At 45.6% G+C, this 19,470-nt stretch overlaps 1 protein-coding gene across 1 annotated transcript in view; it reads right to left on the reverse strand.

Annotated features, from left to right (window-relative positions):
• Positions 1–2,083: 2,083 nt before the first annotated feature.
• The window catches only part of LOC124255432 (ATP-dependent RNA helicase TDRD9-like), a 42,527-nt gene continuing 25,140 nt past the window's right edge, over positions 2,084–19,470 (reverse strand). Inside the window, exons 21-32 of the mRNA XM_046689347.1 lie at positions 14,289–14,398; positions 13,316–13,399; positions 13,066–13,185; positions 12,285–12,372; positions 10,329–10,433; positions 8,713–8,820; positions 7,655–7,744; positions 6,030–6,152; positions 5,117–5,251; positions 3,572–3,712; positions 3,280–3,350; positions 2,084–2,294 (exon numbers count right to left, since the gene is read on the reverse strand). Coding sequence (XP_046545303.1) covers positions 2,084–2,294; positions 3,280–3,350; positions 3,572–3,712; positions 5,117–5,251; positions 6,030–6,152; positions 7,655–7,744; positions 8,713–8,820; positions 10,329–10,433; positions 12,285–12,372; positions 13,066–13,185; positions 13,316–13,399; positions 14,289–14,398 — 1,386 coding nt within the window. The remainder of the gene's footprint in view (positions 2,295–3,279; positions 3,351–3,571; positions 3,713–5,116; positions 5,252–6,029; positions 6,153–7,654; positions 7,745–8,712; positions 8,821–10,328; positions 10,434–12,284; positions 12,373–13,065; positions 13,186–13,315; positions 13,400–14,288; positions 14,399–19,470) is intronic.

Here is a 19,470-nt window from a genome sequence, read left to right on the forward strand (position 1 = left end):
CTCAGCTCCAACACGCTGATGTGAAGGTGAGCTTCGCTTCGACCAGAGTCCGGAAGCCGACAGACTGCCCAGAACGCTTCCAGCCCGTGAGGGACGCGATCTGTCTGAACTGTGAGAGCTGGGCTCGGGATTTCCAAGGGGAACCCCTGGTGAGATTCCCGACATTTGTCCACCACTGAAGGTGAGGTGTCAACCACTCGGGACTGTGGAGACTCGCGCTCCAGATCCTCCTCGGTGGAGTGAGTCCACAGCCCAGCCAAAGCTTGCTGTATGGGACGATCAACTCGCTACGCGCCACACTACAGAGATCGCCGCCGCCATATGGCTCCAGTAGACGGAGCCAAGTCCGGTGCTGGTGCCTGGGGCTGGGAGAGGAATGAAGATACCATCTCCCGAACTCTGGTGACCGGTCGAGGCTGAAAGGAAACGAGATCCTTGTTCGCTTGAATCGGCTCCAAGAAAACCAAGTCCTGGGTGGGTACCAGGTCGGATCTTGAGGTTGATGATCCACCCCAGTCGAAAGTTAGAATGTCTATCACTGTGTGAGTAGCATCTTGATCCGCTGGCTGTGTTAGTGTTCGAGCAACCAGTCGTCCTAGGTAAGGGTAACAACGCTTTCCTTGCGAGCCGCAGCTAGGGTAGCTGGGACTAACATGAGCTTGGTGAACACCCTTGGGGCAGTCGATATGCCGAAGGGGAGCACCCTGAATTGGTAATACATCCCGGGATAAAAGAGAACCGGAGGTACTGCTTGAACGAGGGATGTATGGGTACATGCAGATACGCGATCCTTTAGGTCGATTGACGCGGAGCCAATCGCCGGGCTGAACAGATGAGATCACCGGCGCGCAGTGTCTCCATCTTGAAGGATGGTACTGAAAGTATCGCGATTCAACCCCTTGAGGTTGAGAATCGACGGAACTCATGCTGGCCTTCTTCGGACGAGGAAGTACGTGGGAGTAAAATCCCGCCTGTTCCTCTCCCCGTGGAATGCGCCGACCGATTGGGGACTTGTCCAGCAGAGCCTGAACCGTCAGCGCAATATGTCCGGCTTCTGGCTTGGCAGCATGACGGCACCGAGCGCCAGATGCCGTGAAGTCGGGCGGACTCGCTTCCACAGTGGGAGATGGCCTCATGCTGACCGTGGCCAGCACCTGCTGTTGTTGGTAGCCTTCTCCCATTCCGGCAGGAATAGAGAGAGGCTGCCTCCCACTGGGATATGGGGTAGGAGCTGCGGCGCGGACCCTAGTAGTAAAGCAGCGAGCTGACTGGGTGTGACACACGGCTTGAGCGGCAGCCTGTTGGGTTAACGGGAGGTCGGGCAGACCTCCCGGCTACCGGGCTGAAAAGGCTGGGAGCTAGTCGGTGACTGCTCCTTGCCCCTACCCTTGGCGGACCTACCCTCCTCCGCCTACCCTACTAAGCTGGCCGGCCAGCCGAACCTCGTGTAGGCTGCACCCAGTGCGGAGGAAGGTGGCACCGGAGCTGGGCAGACACCGCTGGGTGCTCCAACAAGGCCCTTGTGAATCAGCTTTGAGGAGGAGGTAGCTGCAGCGGCAGCCTCCCATGCATGACCTGCTGTGCCCCGGAAAGAGGGTCGGCTCCCAGACGGAAAGGGAGAGCCAGCAAGGTCTGCTGTGTTGCTGCCGAAAGTACCTAGATCGCCGACAGCCACAGCCAATAACTGAAAGTAAATTTTCAAAAACTGTCAATGAAGGACAGTATACATATGATGTAACAACTCCAAATATAGTACTCAAACAATATCAGCAGTGGATAAAATATGGCTACTATCTCTACCAATGACCTTCACTGTGACCTTGACCTTTAATTTAGATGACCTTGATCCTTCCTGACCCAACCCTAATGAAGGCATGTACCAAGTTTTATTGACCTCCAGGAAGTAAACAAACTTTTCATCTGGCTAGGGTCTTGCAGATGACATGACATGTCTAAGATGTCCAAACACGGAATAGGTTCAAAAACAAAATGTGGTGAAATATGCATTCAAATTCAGGCAAATCCTCAAAGCATCACAATCTTATTAAGCTGCTTAACTACAGGATCATAGGGAGTTGCGGCATCACCTGAGTTCTGCCACTGGAGCAAACAGTAGACACATGAGGGCTGGTAGGCCGGGTATCAGCGGCATGATCGTCGTGTCCCTTGCCATCATCACGGACGCTTGGGGATTCAGACCAACAAACGCTGCAACCATCATACGGGCATGGCTGTTCTGTGGCTCGTCGTCTATGGCTACAGAGTTGATACTGTCCTGATCTATCCTTGAGCCTCTGGCAGAAAAACAGAAATGATGGCATTCCAACCAGTGTATTTCAATGTGCTGAGGATTCAGCATTGGAAATATTTCACCTTTGTGTCTTTAATCAAGCAAAATGGTACTGTATGTATGCGAGATAGACATCAATAGTTATAGGTAGATGCCTGTGTATGTGAGAGAGGAGAGTAACAGGTACATACCTGTGTCTGTGAGAGGGGAGAGTTACAGGTACGTACCTGTGTATGTGAGAGGGGAGAGTTACAGGTACATACCTGTGTATGTGAGAGGGAGAGTTACAGGTACATACCTGTGTCTGTGAGAGGGAGAGTTACAGGTACATTCCAACCAGTGTATTTCAATGTGAGGAGCATTGGAGAGTTAGTTATAGGTAGATGCCTGTGTGTATGAGGTACATACCTGTGTCTGAGAGAGGTACAGGTACCTGTGTATGTGAGAGAGAGTTACAGGTTACCTGTGTCTGGGAGAGTTACAGGTACATACCTGTGTCTGTACATACCAGTGCAGAGAGGAGAGTTACAGGTACATACCTGTGTCTGTCAGAGAGGAGAGTTACAGGTATATATACCTGTGTCTGTCAGAGAGGAGAGTTACAGGTACATACCTGTGTCTGTGAGAGAGTAGAGTTACAGGTACATACCTGTGTATGTCAGAGAGGAGAGTTACAGGTACATACCTGTGTCTGTCAGAGAGGAGAGTTACAGGTACATACCTGTGTATGTGAGAGAGGAGAGTTACAGGTACATGTCTACGTTTGTGTGAGAGTGAGTGAGTTTAGTTTTACGGTGCTTTTAGCAATATTCCAGCAATATCACAGCGTGGGACACCAGAAATGGGCTTCACACATTGTACCCATGTGGGGAATTGAACTCGGGTCTTTGGCGTGACAATAAACGCTTTAACCACCAGGCTACCCCACCACCCCTTGTGTGAGAGGTGTTACAGGTAAAACACATCAGAGAATGTTCAAAGTTACATACCTCAGTCTGCCTACAAACGTCATGTTATGGAAGCTCATCTCCAAAGGACTGTGAGGACCTATCAGCTTTACCTGAAATGTGCACAAAACATTAAAACCACAATTTTCCCTTTAAACAATGTTATATACTGGACAAAATAAGTTAGGGAGATTGGTATTTTTATTATTTATATTTTATCAGTGTGTCAATGAATAAATAGATCAATATTCATAATTTCAAAATTTACATACATCCTTAACTATTTTTGTCAAGTATATGATATTGTGTTAATGATTGTTCAAAAGCTGCTTACCTTACGCTGGGAACCCTTGAGGGCAGCTCTTGTTTCTCGTGGCATTTCTACATTCATCCATTCTTCCTTCTGTCCCGACAATGCACTATCTGGAGATACTGTCATACTCATTGCTTCTGCACAGCGGTCGTCATGGTTTTGCTTGAAAAATAATACAAATATTCATGACAACGAAGTACGACTAATTGAGGCACATCATATGTGCAATCCATCTGGTTTATACATCAGTCAGGCCTCGTTAATCCAACAGTGCCGCTTTCATCAAAAATGTTTGGATAGTGAAACGTTCAGTTTGCTGAAACAAGTCCAGTGCACCACACTGCAGTAGAGTTACTTCCCTTTCCCTTGCCTGATAGAGACAACAGATCAGAACATGTATCAACTGACTATATCACACATAAGAAAACAACAACTGTGACAGGTTTTCATCAAACTAACACAAAGTGTGATCTGTTAATTATTAAAATCATGACTTGTTCCACTCACAATGTATTAATTGCCATTGACGTTTACTGATAATGAGCCCCGCTGTTGTTAGGCAATATGGTCATCGTATGAACAGCTGGATTAATGAGTGAGTGAGGTTTGTTTTACACCCCACACAGCAATATTCCAGCTATATGGCGGCGGTCTGTAAATAATCGAGTCTGGACCAGACAATCCAGTGATCAACAGCATGAGCATCAACCAAGTCAGCAAGCCTGACCACCTGATCCTGTTAATCACCTCTTACGACAAGCATGGGCTACTGAAGATCGATATTCTAACCCGGATCTTTACGGGTCAGCCGGATTTATGAAGCAAAAACAAGTACAACAAGTGTTTGCCACTGATATGGCAATGTTCCCCGCCGTAAAGAATGGTATATTTTTTGGTCACATACAAGATGCCTAAAATGACTGGTGTCTGCACAATCACCCATGTAGGCTGTTGACATAAATGAAGACATTGGGTGCAATGTTTTATGAGATACCACAGTTTGAAAAGTGTTCAAAGTGTCGTTGTGACCTTGAAAATATAGACAAGGTCACCCAAATCGACTGGTGTCTGCGTAATCCCCCAATGTTGGCTGTCACCAAATTTGAAGACATTGGATACAACAGTGCATGAGATATCACGTTAACAACAGTTTGAACAGTGTTCAAACTGTTGTGGTGACCTTGAAGATGAGGTCAAGGTCACCCAAATCGACTGGTGCCTGGCCATTCCCCCAATGTAGGCTGTCACCAAATTTGAAGACATTGGGTACAACAGTTCATGAGATATCGCGTTACCAAGAATCGGTACGTAAGTACGTATGGTGGGGGATAATTAGCTAATCTGTTACCCATAATTGATGTTCGAAGTCAGAGACTGAAGCATCAGATTAATGAATCAACAGTTGATGTGTTTATTTAGTAAACAAGATTGGTTACGGCTTGAGTCTGTTCGGATGGCGCAGGACTTGGATTATCGGGGACCGGACTAACGCGGCCTGACTGTACTTATAAAGCTGGATTGCAAAGTCTTAAAAAGATTGGATCGAAGATTGCTTGAACATCTCACCTTGGACAGAAATGATTCCTCAGCAACATCTGCAAAGCCTTTTCTGACCACATCTTCATTGACCACAACTTGCTGATTGTTTGACGTCTTCTCAATTAACTGTAGCCTCAAGGCATTCCTCTCCACGGAAAACACCTGCAGAAGTAACACTTAACATCAAGATCAGGACATCCACATGTCATCACAGTTAACACCTGGACAATACTTCACTACCTCTTCTCCATCAAGTGCACTGCAGTAATTTCATTCAGTATCCAGACTGGTTACTAACAAAAAAGAGAAACTGTCTCAATATCGATCTGGTCATTTGGTATCTCTTGACGTATATGTACTCACTAATGGGTAAAACTGGGATCTAAAATCAATGGTTAATGAGTAATTGTTTGTTTGTTCTTGACGATGGCTTCTAAACACTCAAGTCTGGACCAAACAATCCAGTGATTGATATTGAGAGCTAAAATGCACAAAGTTTAGGTATGATGACTGGCAATAAACATAAAGCCTGAACATTTCCATGAGTCACCTCTTAATTAACACCATAACAGGTTTGATTGTTTCTGTTTGTTTGGTAGTTGTTTAACACTCAGCAATATTCCAGCTATATGGCGTTGGTCTGTAAATAATCAAGACCAGACAATCCAGTCGTCAACATCATAGACATAGATCTATGCAACTGGGATACAATGACATGTGTCAACCAAGTCAGTGAGCCTGTCCACCCGATTCCATTAGGTAGCTTGGGTTCATGTGACAAGGTAATCATAGTGTTTAGACAATTGTAACTCCACTTCTTTAACATAAGCTTACAACTGGGGTGGAGTTAAAATCATTTTGTGAGCCAGGGTCTTGGGGGCAGTTCTCGTCTGGACCCCATTGACTAAATCTGATAAAACTACAATGAGAATTGCGTTACCTGGGCATACAGAATCTTGTTGACGTACTCTCTAGTGAACCATGTTGTCGACTCCTTGCTCCACACACCATCAGGACACCTCAGACTTGACGGCCGGATGTGAGCCAGGTAGCATTCAAATGCCTGAACACAACAAACACGAAATCATACAAGTAGGCACAACGCTGTCAGAAGAAAATGCTTACTGAAAACAACATATAACACCAAAGCACCAGTGTCAACAACTGGTGGCCAAGATGGCTTATATATTGCAATTCTGTGTGCAGAATTGCTTCCCTTGGGCACACCAGAATCCAATGTATCCCAGTTCTCTCGGTTTATGTTTCAGGTAGACAGCATCATACCCATGGATACGAATTTTCAAGGGTTTGAGGTCGGAAATTAGACATTTTCCCGCATTTTTTAGTTGAAAGTTGAGGCTTCCATAGGTCTTATTCTCCCGAATACACCCAAACCTGCTAGTGCACGTGATAGTGCAAATCTCCCTGAACATCATGCACAAATTTCCCTTATAGGCAACGTTTGGAACACAAATCAATCACATGTTGAAAACCATGCCTCAACGTTGCCTCTAAGCATTGCGCTGACAGGGGGAGAGCTATAGGGTGGATCCGGGAGGGCATTGCCATACGTGAGACGGCGAGAAGACTTTGTTTCTGCAATGAATTTACCTTAACCACCAATAAAATTTGTTTTCATCGTATCATATGTATTGTTTTATAATAAAAAAAACAGGTGTTCCTTGGATCTTTTGAGTAGTATATATTTGATCAGTAATATGAGAAACGACAAGAAAGACTGCAAGTTGCCGAGTTCATCTGCTGAAATAGAACCTCTCAATATATTTTACCTACCCTCAGTAACCTCCAAGCTAAGATTTGACATTTTTGTGTGCATGCATTTAAGATCAAATTAATTGAGTATTTACAAAAATTCAACTGCATTTGTATGCAACAGACTGGATAGGAATTGAGTTTTCACATAAATATTTGCGTAATTTACGCAGATAGGCAGTTTATCTGTACCTCTGCATTAAGCTGACGTGCTGTGTTATATCTGATATATCAGTGTTATTCCACCATAATCACTCACTACTAAGTTCAATTTGTCATCTTCGTAATTTTCATTTCATCAAACTGTAGAACTGACTGACTGAGTTTAGTTTTACGCCGCTTTTAGCAATATTCCAGCAATATCACGGCGGGGGACACCAGAAATGGGCTTAACACATTGTGCCCATGTGGGGAATCGAACCCGGGTCTTCGGCGTGACGAGCCAACGCTTTAACCACTAGGCTACCCCACCGCCCCTCAAACTGTAGAAACAGTTGAGCAAATGATTTTCGCCACATTCATTTTATTGATATATTTCCAGCATTTTCTATCAATCTGTGAACCGACAAAAATTACACATAAGGATAAATGTATGCAGCTTTTAGAGTGAGCGAGTGAGTTGGGTTTTATGCTGCTTTTAGCAATATTCCAGCAATATCACGGCGTTGGACACCAGAAATGGGCTTCACACATTGTACCCATGTGGGGAATCGAACTCGGGCCTTCAGCGTGACGAGCGAACGCTTTAACCACCAGGCTACCCCACCTCCCCCTGCAGTGTTTAGAACTCACCTGGAAGGGGATTTCCAGCAGCTCGGAAGGCAATGCTCTTATGTGATCTCGAGACACCGTCTCTGTGTTGCCATAGTCAACAAAGAACACCTGTCAACAGAGAACATGATCAACATGGATTTCACGTAAAAAACACAAACACATACAAACTACAATCAGTAAGTAGGAAACAATTCAGATTTAACATCTACCATGCTTTCATTGTAAGCATGACAACCACAAAGTTTTCTGTTGACGTCTCAGAACCATATCCTGTTTGGTTTGTTTGTTTGTTGTTTACTGCTGCACTTGGCAAAATTCCAACCATATGGTGGCAGTCTGTAAACCATCTGGACCAGACAATTAAGAGATCAACAGCATGAGCATCCATCTACACAATTGGGATACGATGACATGTGTCAACCAAGTCAGCGAGCCTGACCACCCGATTCCATTAGTCGCCTCTTACAACAAGCATGGGTTGCTTGAGAACAGTTCTAACCTGGTTCTTAGCCCGTCTCCACTTGAAGACAGCTCATAACAGGTTAACAAGCATTCCTTCTGGAGTGAGTGAGTGAATTGGGTTTACGCCGCTTTTAGCAATATTCCAGCAATACCACGGCAGGGGACACCAGAAATGGGCTTCACACATTGCGTCTGATTAGAGATGGAGTGAGTGCATGAATTTAGTTTTATGCCGCTTTAAGCAAAATTCCAGCAACATCACGGCATGTTTAGGATATTTTCTCAATGAAACTAAACGACTCCTCAAAAATAAAAGAGTTAAGAAATATGTACATTATATTGAATGGACGGTGCAAGATGTCACGATTCGTCAGATCTTTCTGGCCTGTGGCAGAGGTACTATGCTGGCTTGCCGCATGGAACTCTGGGTAGGAGAGTGCCATGATGGCTACCATGAAAAACGGCTACCATGAAAAACACAAGGCCATGCTAATACCAGTACATGAGCCGCAGCATATAGGACTAAATCAAGGCCTCCTGCACAGTCTATAACTACTGCACTATCCTGGAGTCACAGGACATTCGTCAGCTGATACTGAGGAAAAACTCTGTACCTGCACCATGTTTCCCCGGACCTCCACGATCCTGCCCCGGTAGAAGGCGACGGACTCATCCTGGTAGATGGCAGCACAGTAACTCCCTGGCGCCAGAAACCCGGTCACCTGCCAGGAAACATACAAATATGAAAATCAACTGAACAATGATAACTGAAGTGATGATGAAAGTAGAACTTCAAGCATTTGAGTAAACTAGTTTCAGAACTTATTATCTGAATTTATTATATATACTGAGGGAAATAAATAAGGTATCACATGAAAGCACAAGTGTTCCTTTATTTTGTTTTCCAGGTTTCTTCACAAGTTGTGCGATACAGAGAAACCAGGGAAAACAATAAAGGAACATTTGTGCTCTCATGTGATCCCTTATTTTTTTCCCTCAGTATATGATGAAACAATTTTACTTCAACTTACAGAACATAATAACAACACAAGACAATACAACAACATATTAACAGCTATATTGTTACTTGTACAGTAAACTTCAGTTGTGACAATCTCAAAAGGACCACCAATTTGTGTTCATTATAAAGGAAAAAATGCAATTTTTTAAGTAAAATTGATATTTGTATACTTATCCTGACTCATGATCTTTTGCTTATAGAGGAATCACTTCATCTATCACGGATGCTGAGGTCTTATACCGGGTAGCAGATGGCCTGCGGATATTGTTCACTCACTCACTCCAACCCAACAGAGACGTACTGCATATACGCTTATGACTTCGACTCCAATATGATATCACCTATGAAGCCGATATCTCAAGTACTGGAGAACCTCAAGGCGACCTTTGTAAAGGGCTTAAGGTTAACAACGCCTTCAAGAATCCTTGAACGGACGTACAGATGAAATTAATAACACTCGTGACTCAGCGTGGGGATTAGGATTTTATATCCTATCAACTAGATTCAACATCGATATTTCTTCAAGATCCATACAGACCTACGTCTCGACAGCCTCCTTCGTCATGCTGGGAATAAGTGATCTATATCACTGAACAAGAATTTACACTGGGAGCAACCCTTAGTCAAGAGGTTTATATGAGCGGCGTAGAATTACGCGCACTTTTACTCAACCAACTAATTGCATCAGATTTTATGGAGGCCAACTTGCTACAACACCGGTGACGTCATGCTTGAAGCTGATTGGTCCACGTCAGACAACGCCTCCCACTGACAGAGCAAGCTCCAGCATGTTTTCTGATTGTAAACAAACCCGAGGTACAGGGGAATACTTCATCGGCAGCCTTGGAAACAGTATACAACTACAGCCTGTTATCATCATGGGAATCTGTCAGTTCATTATAAACATGTTTGCTATAAACATTGTTTACTCGTTGGTTTGTTGTTTAATGCCTCACTCGGCTACATTAAGCTACATGGCGGTGGTCTGTAAATAATAATCAAGTCTGGACCAGACAATCCAGTGATTATGAGCATAGATGAACGCATCTGGGATACCCTGATGTGTGTCAACCAAGTCAGCGAACCCGACAACCCGATCTCGTTAGTCGCTTCTTATGACAAGCATGGGTTACAGAAGACCAATTGTACCCCGGATCTTCACGGGACACATTGTTTACTGTATATGTATAGTTGGCACGTATACTGTACTTGTATCAAGGCAGTGGAGCTGTTAAGCTGGTCCTGCACGTGTTTCAGCTGATTCATGGCCAAGTCCGTGTAGTACTGTGCCCAGAAGTGTCCGAACTCCACCACCTGCACAATAACACCCATAACATGAGCTTCAACCTACCCAGTTGAGATACGATGGCATGCATCAACTCAGTCTGCCAATCCAATCCTTTAGATCGCATCTTACACCCGGCATGGGTTGCTTGAGACCAATTCTAACCTGGACTGGAGTATATCTGTTACCAAGTTTGGCAATATTTCAACATACATGTACAAAAATCTGCTCATGAATGCATCAAGCGACTTCAGAGATGAAGAGAAATATATAGAAAGATGGGCACCATACTACGTGAGCAAAAAGCAAACAGTGTTAGCACTCTCTTTGAGTAGTGACTGAAAGAACAGTGTAGGTGTCAACACAGGTTCTAATTCGCCTCCGGGGCGGTGGGGTAGCTTAGTGGTTAAAGCGTTCGCTTGTTACGCAGATGACTTGGGTTCGACTCACTCACTCACGTTGGCCTCTTTGTGCCATTACATGCTTCCTGCAATTTTTTGTCAGTTCATCTGATGCTCGAGTGATATTTCGATGGCATGTTTAACCATCTGATTCAGCCATCATCAGTTCATCTGATGCTCGAGTGATATTTCGATGGCATATTTAACCATCTGATTCAGCCATCATCAGTTCATCTGATGCTCGATGCTCAAGTGATATTTCGATGGCATATTTAACCATCAGATTAAGCCATCGGCAGTTCATCTGATGCTCAAGTGATATTTCGATGGCATATTTAACCATCAGATTCAGCCATCTTCTGTTCATCTGATGCTCAAGTGATATTTCGATGGCATATTTAACCATCAGATTCAGCCATCTTCTGTTCATCTGATGCTCAAGTGATATTTCGATGGCATATTTAACCATCAGATTCAGCCATCGGCAGTTCATCTGATGCTCAAGTGATATTTCGATGGCATATTTAACCATCAGATTCAGCCATCGTCTGTTCATCTGATGCTCAAGTGATATTTCGATGGCATATTTAACCATCAGATTCAGCCATCGTCAGTTCATCTGATGCTCGAGTGATATTTCGATGGCATGTTGAATGATCTGATTCAGCCATCATCAGTTCATCTGATGCTCGAGTGATATTTCGATGGCATATTTAACCATCAGATTCAGCCATCGGCAGTTCATCTGATGCTAAAGTGATATTTCGATGGCATATTTAACCATCAGATTCAGCCATCGTCTGTTCATCTGATGCTCAAGTGATATTTCGATGGCATATTTAACCATCAGATTCAGCCATCGTTCATCAGTTCATCTGATGCTCAAGTGATATTTCGATGGCATATTTAACCATCAGATTCAGCCATCGTCTGTTCATCTGATGCTCAAGTGATATTTCGATGGCATATTTAATGATCAGATTCAGCCATCATCAGTTCATCTGATGCTCAAGTGATATTTCGATGGCATATTTAACCATCAGATTCAGCCATCGGCAGTTCATCTGATGCTCGAGTGATATTTCGATGGCATATTTAACCATCAGATTCAGCCATCGGCAGTTCATCTGATGCTCAAGTGATATTTCGATGGCATATTTAACCATCAGATTCAGCCATCGGCAGTTCATCTGATGCTCGAGTGATATTTCGATGGCATGTTGAATGATCTCATTCAGCCAGGACAGGTGATAGGAACTATCAATATGTCAATGATAACCAGCATTGGTCAACATCAGTACAGGCATCCTAGATAGGCGACCTTCAAACTTATCCATTCATACAATGGTACAAATAAACAAACACAGACAAACACAAGCATCCTAAAGACACATAAATGTTCAATACTATAAAAGTGTAATAATCTAGAACACAATGTTGAACCCCATCCCACTCAGGAGTACAGGTATATGTACCTACCGCAGTGACCATGACCAGGACTCCTGACACCGAGGGCCTGGGAGGCTCCACAACTTGACCAAGGCTTTGCTGAGTGGACCCCTTTAGCCTGTAACAGGACTGGCAGGTTATACATAATACATGTAAAAATATTGAGAAATCATTTATACTGGGATAAGGCTGGGTTCCCTGAGTCTGTCAAAATTTCCGAAAGCTAACAACATGCTCACTACGAAGTGAAATATGTATCTTCTATAGTTTGGCATGAAATGCATGTGGACCCGCTTTTTGTAAATATCTCTTCATCCAATGACCCAATCGATGTCAAAACTTCATTAGTCAAGCAGTCTGCGGTCTGCTGTTTATTTTGTTGATTACATAGATACAAATGCATAAAATCGATGCAATGGATTAGGTTGTCTGAACATTTGCACAGTTTGAGATCGATTGGGTCATTGGATGAAGAGATATTTACAAAAAACGGGTCCACATGCATTTCATGCCAAACTATAGTCAAGGGTTGTGATTATAGAAGGCATGGATTAGGGGCAGAAGTTTGACCAATATTCTGTACAGTGCCATCTGTTCAATAATTTTCTAAAACGCTGACCGCTCCTTTCCACTTTCTAGTTGGGCCTTTCAAATTTTTTGCAACAATTTAAAACTATTTTCATTTCTTTTTCTGACTATGGCTTTTTTAGACCCAGTCAATCAAATGAATAAATCAGAATAATCTAAAGTGTCATATATATTTTCGACTGCTCGACAATTATATGAGAGTAGCAAGCAAACATTTACCCACCTGTTGGTACGGAGCTGCCCCTGGGATGCCACCATGTCCTGAGCTCGGTGCAGGTTGCTGGCAATGATGTTAGCATCTTCCCGCGTGTACATCTCCACCTCGATGGGTATCCGCAACAACCTGTACACAACATACACCATCAGCGTCAACTTTACAGACTGTACACTCATCAGCAATAGCTCGATACAATGTACATCACTATATCTACAACTTGGAAGTGAATGCAAGTTAACAAACCAGTGACTGTTACCTGAGTTTGATGGCCATGTATATGCCCTTGTGTACCCGAGATTCACACAGCGTGTTGCCCTTCCATGGGAACTGGATGAAAGCCCTGGAAATATGGGAGACAAAGTTACAACACCTGCATTTACTGTTTTATTTTGTTTTTTTTTTATGTTTATTTTTTATCATCTTTATTTCCACATTTTGAATAGTACAAGTATATTCAATACACCCTCACAAATCCCCTTCATACAATGAATAAAGCGTCTTTGAATATGTTTTGTATATCTTATCTCAGTGATTCCAATACTAATAATAGTAATTAAATACATTTATTATGTTTGCTGACCTTATTTTCTGTAAATAGATTGTGGAAAGATGACCAGAAGGTAAAACTCACTGTTGCTGCATGTAGAATGCATTATATTTTGTAGTTTCATAGTATTTTGATATCTCTCTTTACATGCTTTTTGGAACTTGTTCTTTATTTTTTTGTGTTTATATTTACTGTTTTATTTTGACACAAGTGTAGGTGGTTGTGTCATCTGAGTTGAGACATTTTGGTCAAAGAAGGACCTCAAGGCTAGTGTTTCTGAAAAGAATGCTTAGGCACTCTGTACTATGATGGGAGACCTGATCGGAGGTTTTTCTCAAGACTTTAACTTTAAGCTGTGAACAAATGAGCCCCATTATGGTTCTAGACCATCTTGTACAGTTTCATCCAATTGTTTCAAAAAGTTCATATGCATTGGTGATAAACATATGACAACTAATATACATAAGATAACCCACTTGGACCTGCTGGGATAGAAATGCAATTTTTTCAAAGGGTTTACCCTATTTTCCATTAAATGATTCGTGGAGAGTATTACTGTTATAATTTTAGTCGTGCTGCTGCCAGCGTACACGGAAATATTTCATCTGTGCCCTTTAAACTATTTACCGTGACATGGCATGCAAATGTAAGCACTAATTTCACTGTGAATGTTTCAGCTCACTTTGTTTCCTCGAAGTTGATGATGGGAGGCGGGTCCCGACTGCAATCGCTGAAGATACGCTGCAGTTTGTCCTTGTACAGCATGCCCTGATTGGCCGGCAGTCCCTTCAACTGAACACATGAGGTCATAGGTCTTAATGGTCTGCTGGCGTGTACGTGGAGAGTGGGTATGGTCTTACGTCACTTTTAGCAATATTCTAGCACTATCACAGTGGGGGACATCACAAATGGGCTTAACGCATTGTCATGCAGGGATGGAACACAGGACTTCAGCGTGGAGAGCTGACACTTTAGCCGCTAGGCTACCCACCACCCCTGTACATAGAGAGTGATTACTACATGTGCATAAACATGATTAAAAGAGCTATCTTAATGAGACAGTTATAAGCATCTCAGGTTTAATTACCTTGACCTTTAGTCTCAGCCATTAGCTCTTAGGAGATTACGCTTTAAAGAAGTTCATCAAATTCCAACAGAAGATGCTCAGGTTAGTTCTGTACACAAGACAGTTGGAATGTCTAATCAAAGCCCATGTTTGATTCCCTACATGCGTACAATGTGTAAAGTCCGTTTCTGGTGTCCCCAGCTGTGATATTGTTGAAAGCGGTAAAACTTTACAAACCTGGAGAGGTTATTAATTCTTTGAAGAAAAGTCCTCCTTGGGGTACATATAAGCATTAAAATGTCCATTTTAAAGCCCTCACGACAGTTGTAACAATATTTCAATAAAATATTTTACCAAACAAAACTTCGTTATGTGTGGTGAGACCACCCCTACAGAGACCCCGTAGAGGGCCCCTACAGCCAAGAGCAGGTAACTCTGGCTGTGTACCTCGAAATACCCCTCACTTTCATGCTGAGCGTGTCAGACAGAATGAGGGGAGGTGGGCGTGACCCCAAGGAGGACTTTTCTTCAAAGAATTCTTAACCTCTCTCCAGGTTTGTAAAATTCTTTTCAGAAGAAGTCCTCCTTGGGGTACATATAAGCATAAGACAGACTCCCAGCGATGTTGAGTCGAGGTGGTATTCTGTCTGCCTAACATACCCCTAGTTCAGTCGAAGGCACAGCCCGAAGCGACACAGAGAGAAAGTTACACTCACCTAGTCACCTGACCGCTGATGTCAATCAATCGAAGTAACAGAAGCGAGGAAAAGGAGCCTAGCCGATAGGCTATTGGTGGAATTTATAAAGGCGGACGCAAGTCCACCCCAACCATCAAAATGGGAGGGAAAGTATGGAGTGAGTCCAATATATATCCCTCAGCAACCCAAACCAGCGTGGTGCAGGGATGAACATAGTGACTGTAGCGAGTGATAATCGCTACATGCGGTAAAACCACCACCAATGTGATACCACCACCGATAAAAATTGGGAATTTATTAACACCTACACCATGAGAGAAAAGCAAAGCGTGATTTCTAAGGCTCATTCGGCTAGAGAATCACGACGCTGCCTACTGGTGAGAACTGTCTGGCCAAACCGAGCACGCTCCGTGAGTGTTTGTCCAGCTGATAGTGGCGGATGAAGCGTGCATTCGGTCGGCTCCAGATAGCCGCTGAGCAGATCTCCTCAATGGGCAGTGCCGGGTATGCTTTTGATGTAAGCCACTGCCCTAATAGAATGAGCCTTTAAACCCTGAGAGGGATGGTTAATCCTTTATAAGAGTAACTTCGAACAAATGGCAGAGACAAGCCACCTAGATATGGTCTGCTTGTTGGCGGAAGACCAACCTTGCCACCGCCATAACAACAGAACAGCTGCTTATCTTTCCTGATAGCAGCCGTTAAGTTGATATAAGCCTTGAGAGTCTTTACGGACATCTAAGACGATGAGCACGCCGAAGAGAGGTACCGGACTGATGGAGGCTGAGTGAAAGCTGGCAGTTCGATAGAAGCCATTATATGAAAAGCCTGCGACCTTAGGGACGGTAGGAGTCTGGCAACCGAATACTGACTCTGTCTTTGTGAAAGACAGTCAGAGCAGGATCCGCTGACATCGCATGGATATCACCTACCCGCCTGCCAGACGTTACCGCCACAAGAAAGGCAGCCTTCCAACTTAACAGCTGGAGTGAAAGAGGCGACAGATCGCATTGAAAGAGAGGACCGGACATCCAATCAAGAGCGATTGACAAGTCCAAGTCCCGCGGGACTAATCCGCCCGGACAGTCGGGACGGATTCTGTCACGCCTGCTAAAAGCTGTCTGCACGAGAGGGTGCTGCCCCAAGAGAGCACCGTCGGCAGGGATATGGAAGGCAGAGATTGCCGTGGAGAATAGCCCCGGATAGTAGACGCAGGCTAAACCGGCTTCTAACCGGGACTGCAAGAACTCCAGTACTTCAATTACAGTTGAAGAAAAGGGATCAAGAATCCCTCTGCCGACACACCAGCGCGCATAACAGGCCCATCTATCCTCATACTGAGCGTTTGTGTGAATCCCTCCGCTGAAGCCAGAATTGTGTCTGCAACTGGTGCAGGAATTCATTTCAGCGTGGAAGCGATTCCGGACAGAGGCCAGGCCACCCACTGAATCCTGGGATTCAGGTGCGGCGCTCCGTTCTGGGATAGTAAGTCCGGTCGAAGGGTAATAGTACAGGAGGCTGAGCCAGAAACCTGAGTAGTACCGGAAACCAGCTTTGAGCCGACCAAAGGGTGCAAGGAGCACAAGAAGTCGAGCTGGTTGGGTGGCAAGCTGCAAGAGGACTTTGGGAATCAGGGGGTAGTGGCGGGAGCATACAGAACCCTGTCCGTCCAATCGAGCTGGAAAGCGTCTTGGGCGATGGCTCACCGGATCCGGTATCCGAGAGCAAAACACCGGAATCTGGTTAGATCCCCCAGATGCAAACAGATCCACCTGGAGCGACCCGAACAACTGGGAGATAGCCCGAATATCCCCGATGGAGCATCCACTTCGTGTGGGGCCAGGATCGACGAGAAGTGCATCTGCTCGTAAGCGTTGCCGCCCTGGGAGATAAACAGGCATTACCCGTATGTCGAACTGGTCGCACCAGAGCAGAAACTGCCATGCCTCCTGCAGAAGAGGACGGGGAAACCCGTGCCGCCCTGCTTCAGGATGTAGGTCATTGCCGTCTGGTTGTCCATCTCGAGACAGACCACACGGCCTTGAACCTCCTCCCGAAGTCGTTGGAACACCAACCTGACTGCTCTCAATTCTAGCACATTGATGTGCAGTTGCGCCTCGCTCTGTGACCACAGGCCTGAGGACCGACAGAGCTTCAGCCGCTTCACCCTGTGAAGCGTCCGTCTGAATTGAGAGATCTGGCGATGGGATGTCCAAAGGGAGCCCCTTGGATAAATTCCTGCCAGTGTCCACCACGTAAATGAGGAATTAGCCACCCTGGGTGTGGAGAATCAACTTCGTAACCCTGGGTGTGGACCCACATTCGAGCTAGAGCCTGCTGAATGGGTCGCATCCTCAACAGCGCTTCGCCAAGCGATGTCCACCGTTGCAGCCATGTTGCCTAACAACTGGAGCCAAGTCCGAGCTGAGGCCCTGGGGGAACTCGAAATTGTAACACAACTCTCTGGACTTTGGTGACGCGGTCCGGAGACAGGAGACTATCCCTCGCTGTCGAATCTCGCTCCCAAGAACACCAGATCCTGGGTGGGAACCAGTTCTGATTTCTTGAGGTTGATAATCCAGCCCAACTTGGTGAGAATACTCATCACAGCAAGTGTCGCAACTTCGACTCAAGTGAGTGGCAAGCGCGAAGGAGCCAATCGTCTAGATGCGGGGTGACAGCACCTGCCCTGTGACCTGGCTACCTGAGCTGGAATTAGCATGAGTTTGGTGAACACCCTTGGCTGTGGAAATGCCCGAAGGGGAGTACCTGAAACTGATAGCACCTCCCGTCGAAGGAAAACCTTAGGTATTTCGGAACTTCGGGAGTGCATAGGGACATGGAAGTCTGGCGTCTTTGAGGTCGATTGGCGTGAGCCAATCTCCCTTCTCCACAGGCTGAGAAATCACCCGAGCGCCAGTGTTTCCATCTTGAAGGACGGTACCTCTAACATGTCGTTTCAGACCTTTGAGGTTTAGAATAGGTCTGAACCCTCCGTCCTTTTGGTGACAAAGGAAATAAGTTGAGTAGAAACCCAACATTTCTTGTCCCACAGGACCCACCTCTATGGCTGCCTTGTCCAGCAGCGACTGGACCTCGGCCTGAGCACTTCCCGCCTTCTCTAGGGCAGCGGCACTGGAGTGCAACGGATCCCGGAGAAGGGGTGGGTCTACCGCTTCCACTGTGGCAAGTGGCCTTCCCTGAGTGTGGACAGGACCCAGGGATTGGGCGTGACTTTTTCCCCATTCCGACAGGAAGAGGAAAAGTCGACCACCCACAGGGATATGTGGCAGGAGACATTGAATACCTGACTTTGGCAGTACTCCGACTGCTTGGTCTGGTACCAACAAGGGCTCGGAGGAATTATAGCTAGGGGAAGCGGGGCTGACTTCCCTTCCTCTGAAAAGGCTGGTGGTGGCCGCGTGGCTTGCCCCTTGCCCCCTGCCTCTGCCCTTACCCTCAGCGACTGCAAGGGCTGAGGCCATTTAACAGATTCCTTCAGCGGCGACAGAAGGATATCTGCGAGGAGACAACCGGGGCAGCGGCGAGGCGTGTGAGGCTGTTCCAGCAAGGGCTTAGAGTCCTTGAAGGTTGAGACAGCCTCAGCGGCCTCCCGGACTACTGTAGCTGCCCGGGGAACAGGGTAGAACCCATCCGAATGGCAGCGCCAGCAGAGCCTGTTGCGTGGCAGGCGAATACCTGCGCCCGCGGAAAGCCACAGGCGAAGCGGAGGCCCATCACCGCCGACATCATTTGGCAAGCCGCGTGACCTGATAGAATGTAGCCAGATGTGACTGTACCTCCGTTAATTGCTTAGCCAAGGTGGAGGGAGGCGAATCTTCCTCCACCCCACCCACATCCAGTAGTTGCCTCTGCAACACCGGAGATGTAAGCGGAATGGATCGCCACTTTGAGGCATTGAACCGCATTGCGGTATTGCTCTTCAAAGGATCGATAGAAGCCCGGATTTAAAGCGCTGTAGCGTTAGTCGTGAGCAGCGGAAGCGGCGACCTTGCTTGGCTGAAGCCATAGAATTACCCGGCGAACCCCCAAGGGCGTAACACGGATCGCTAAACACTGTCGTCAACCACTGGGGAGTT

The sequence above is a fragment of the Haliotis rubra genome, unplaced genomic scaffold (assembly GCF_003918875.1).
Source record: "Haliotis rubra isolate DU_JTF1 unplaced genomic scaffold, ASM391887v1 Scf60, whole genome shotgun sequence".
Taxonomy (NCBI): domain Eukaryota; kingdom Metazoa; phylum Mollusca; class Gastropoda; order Lepetellida; family Haliotidae; genus Haliotis; species Haliotis rubra.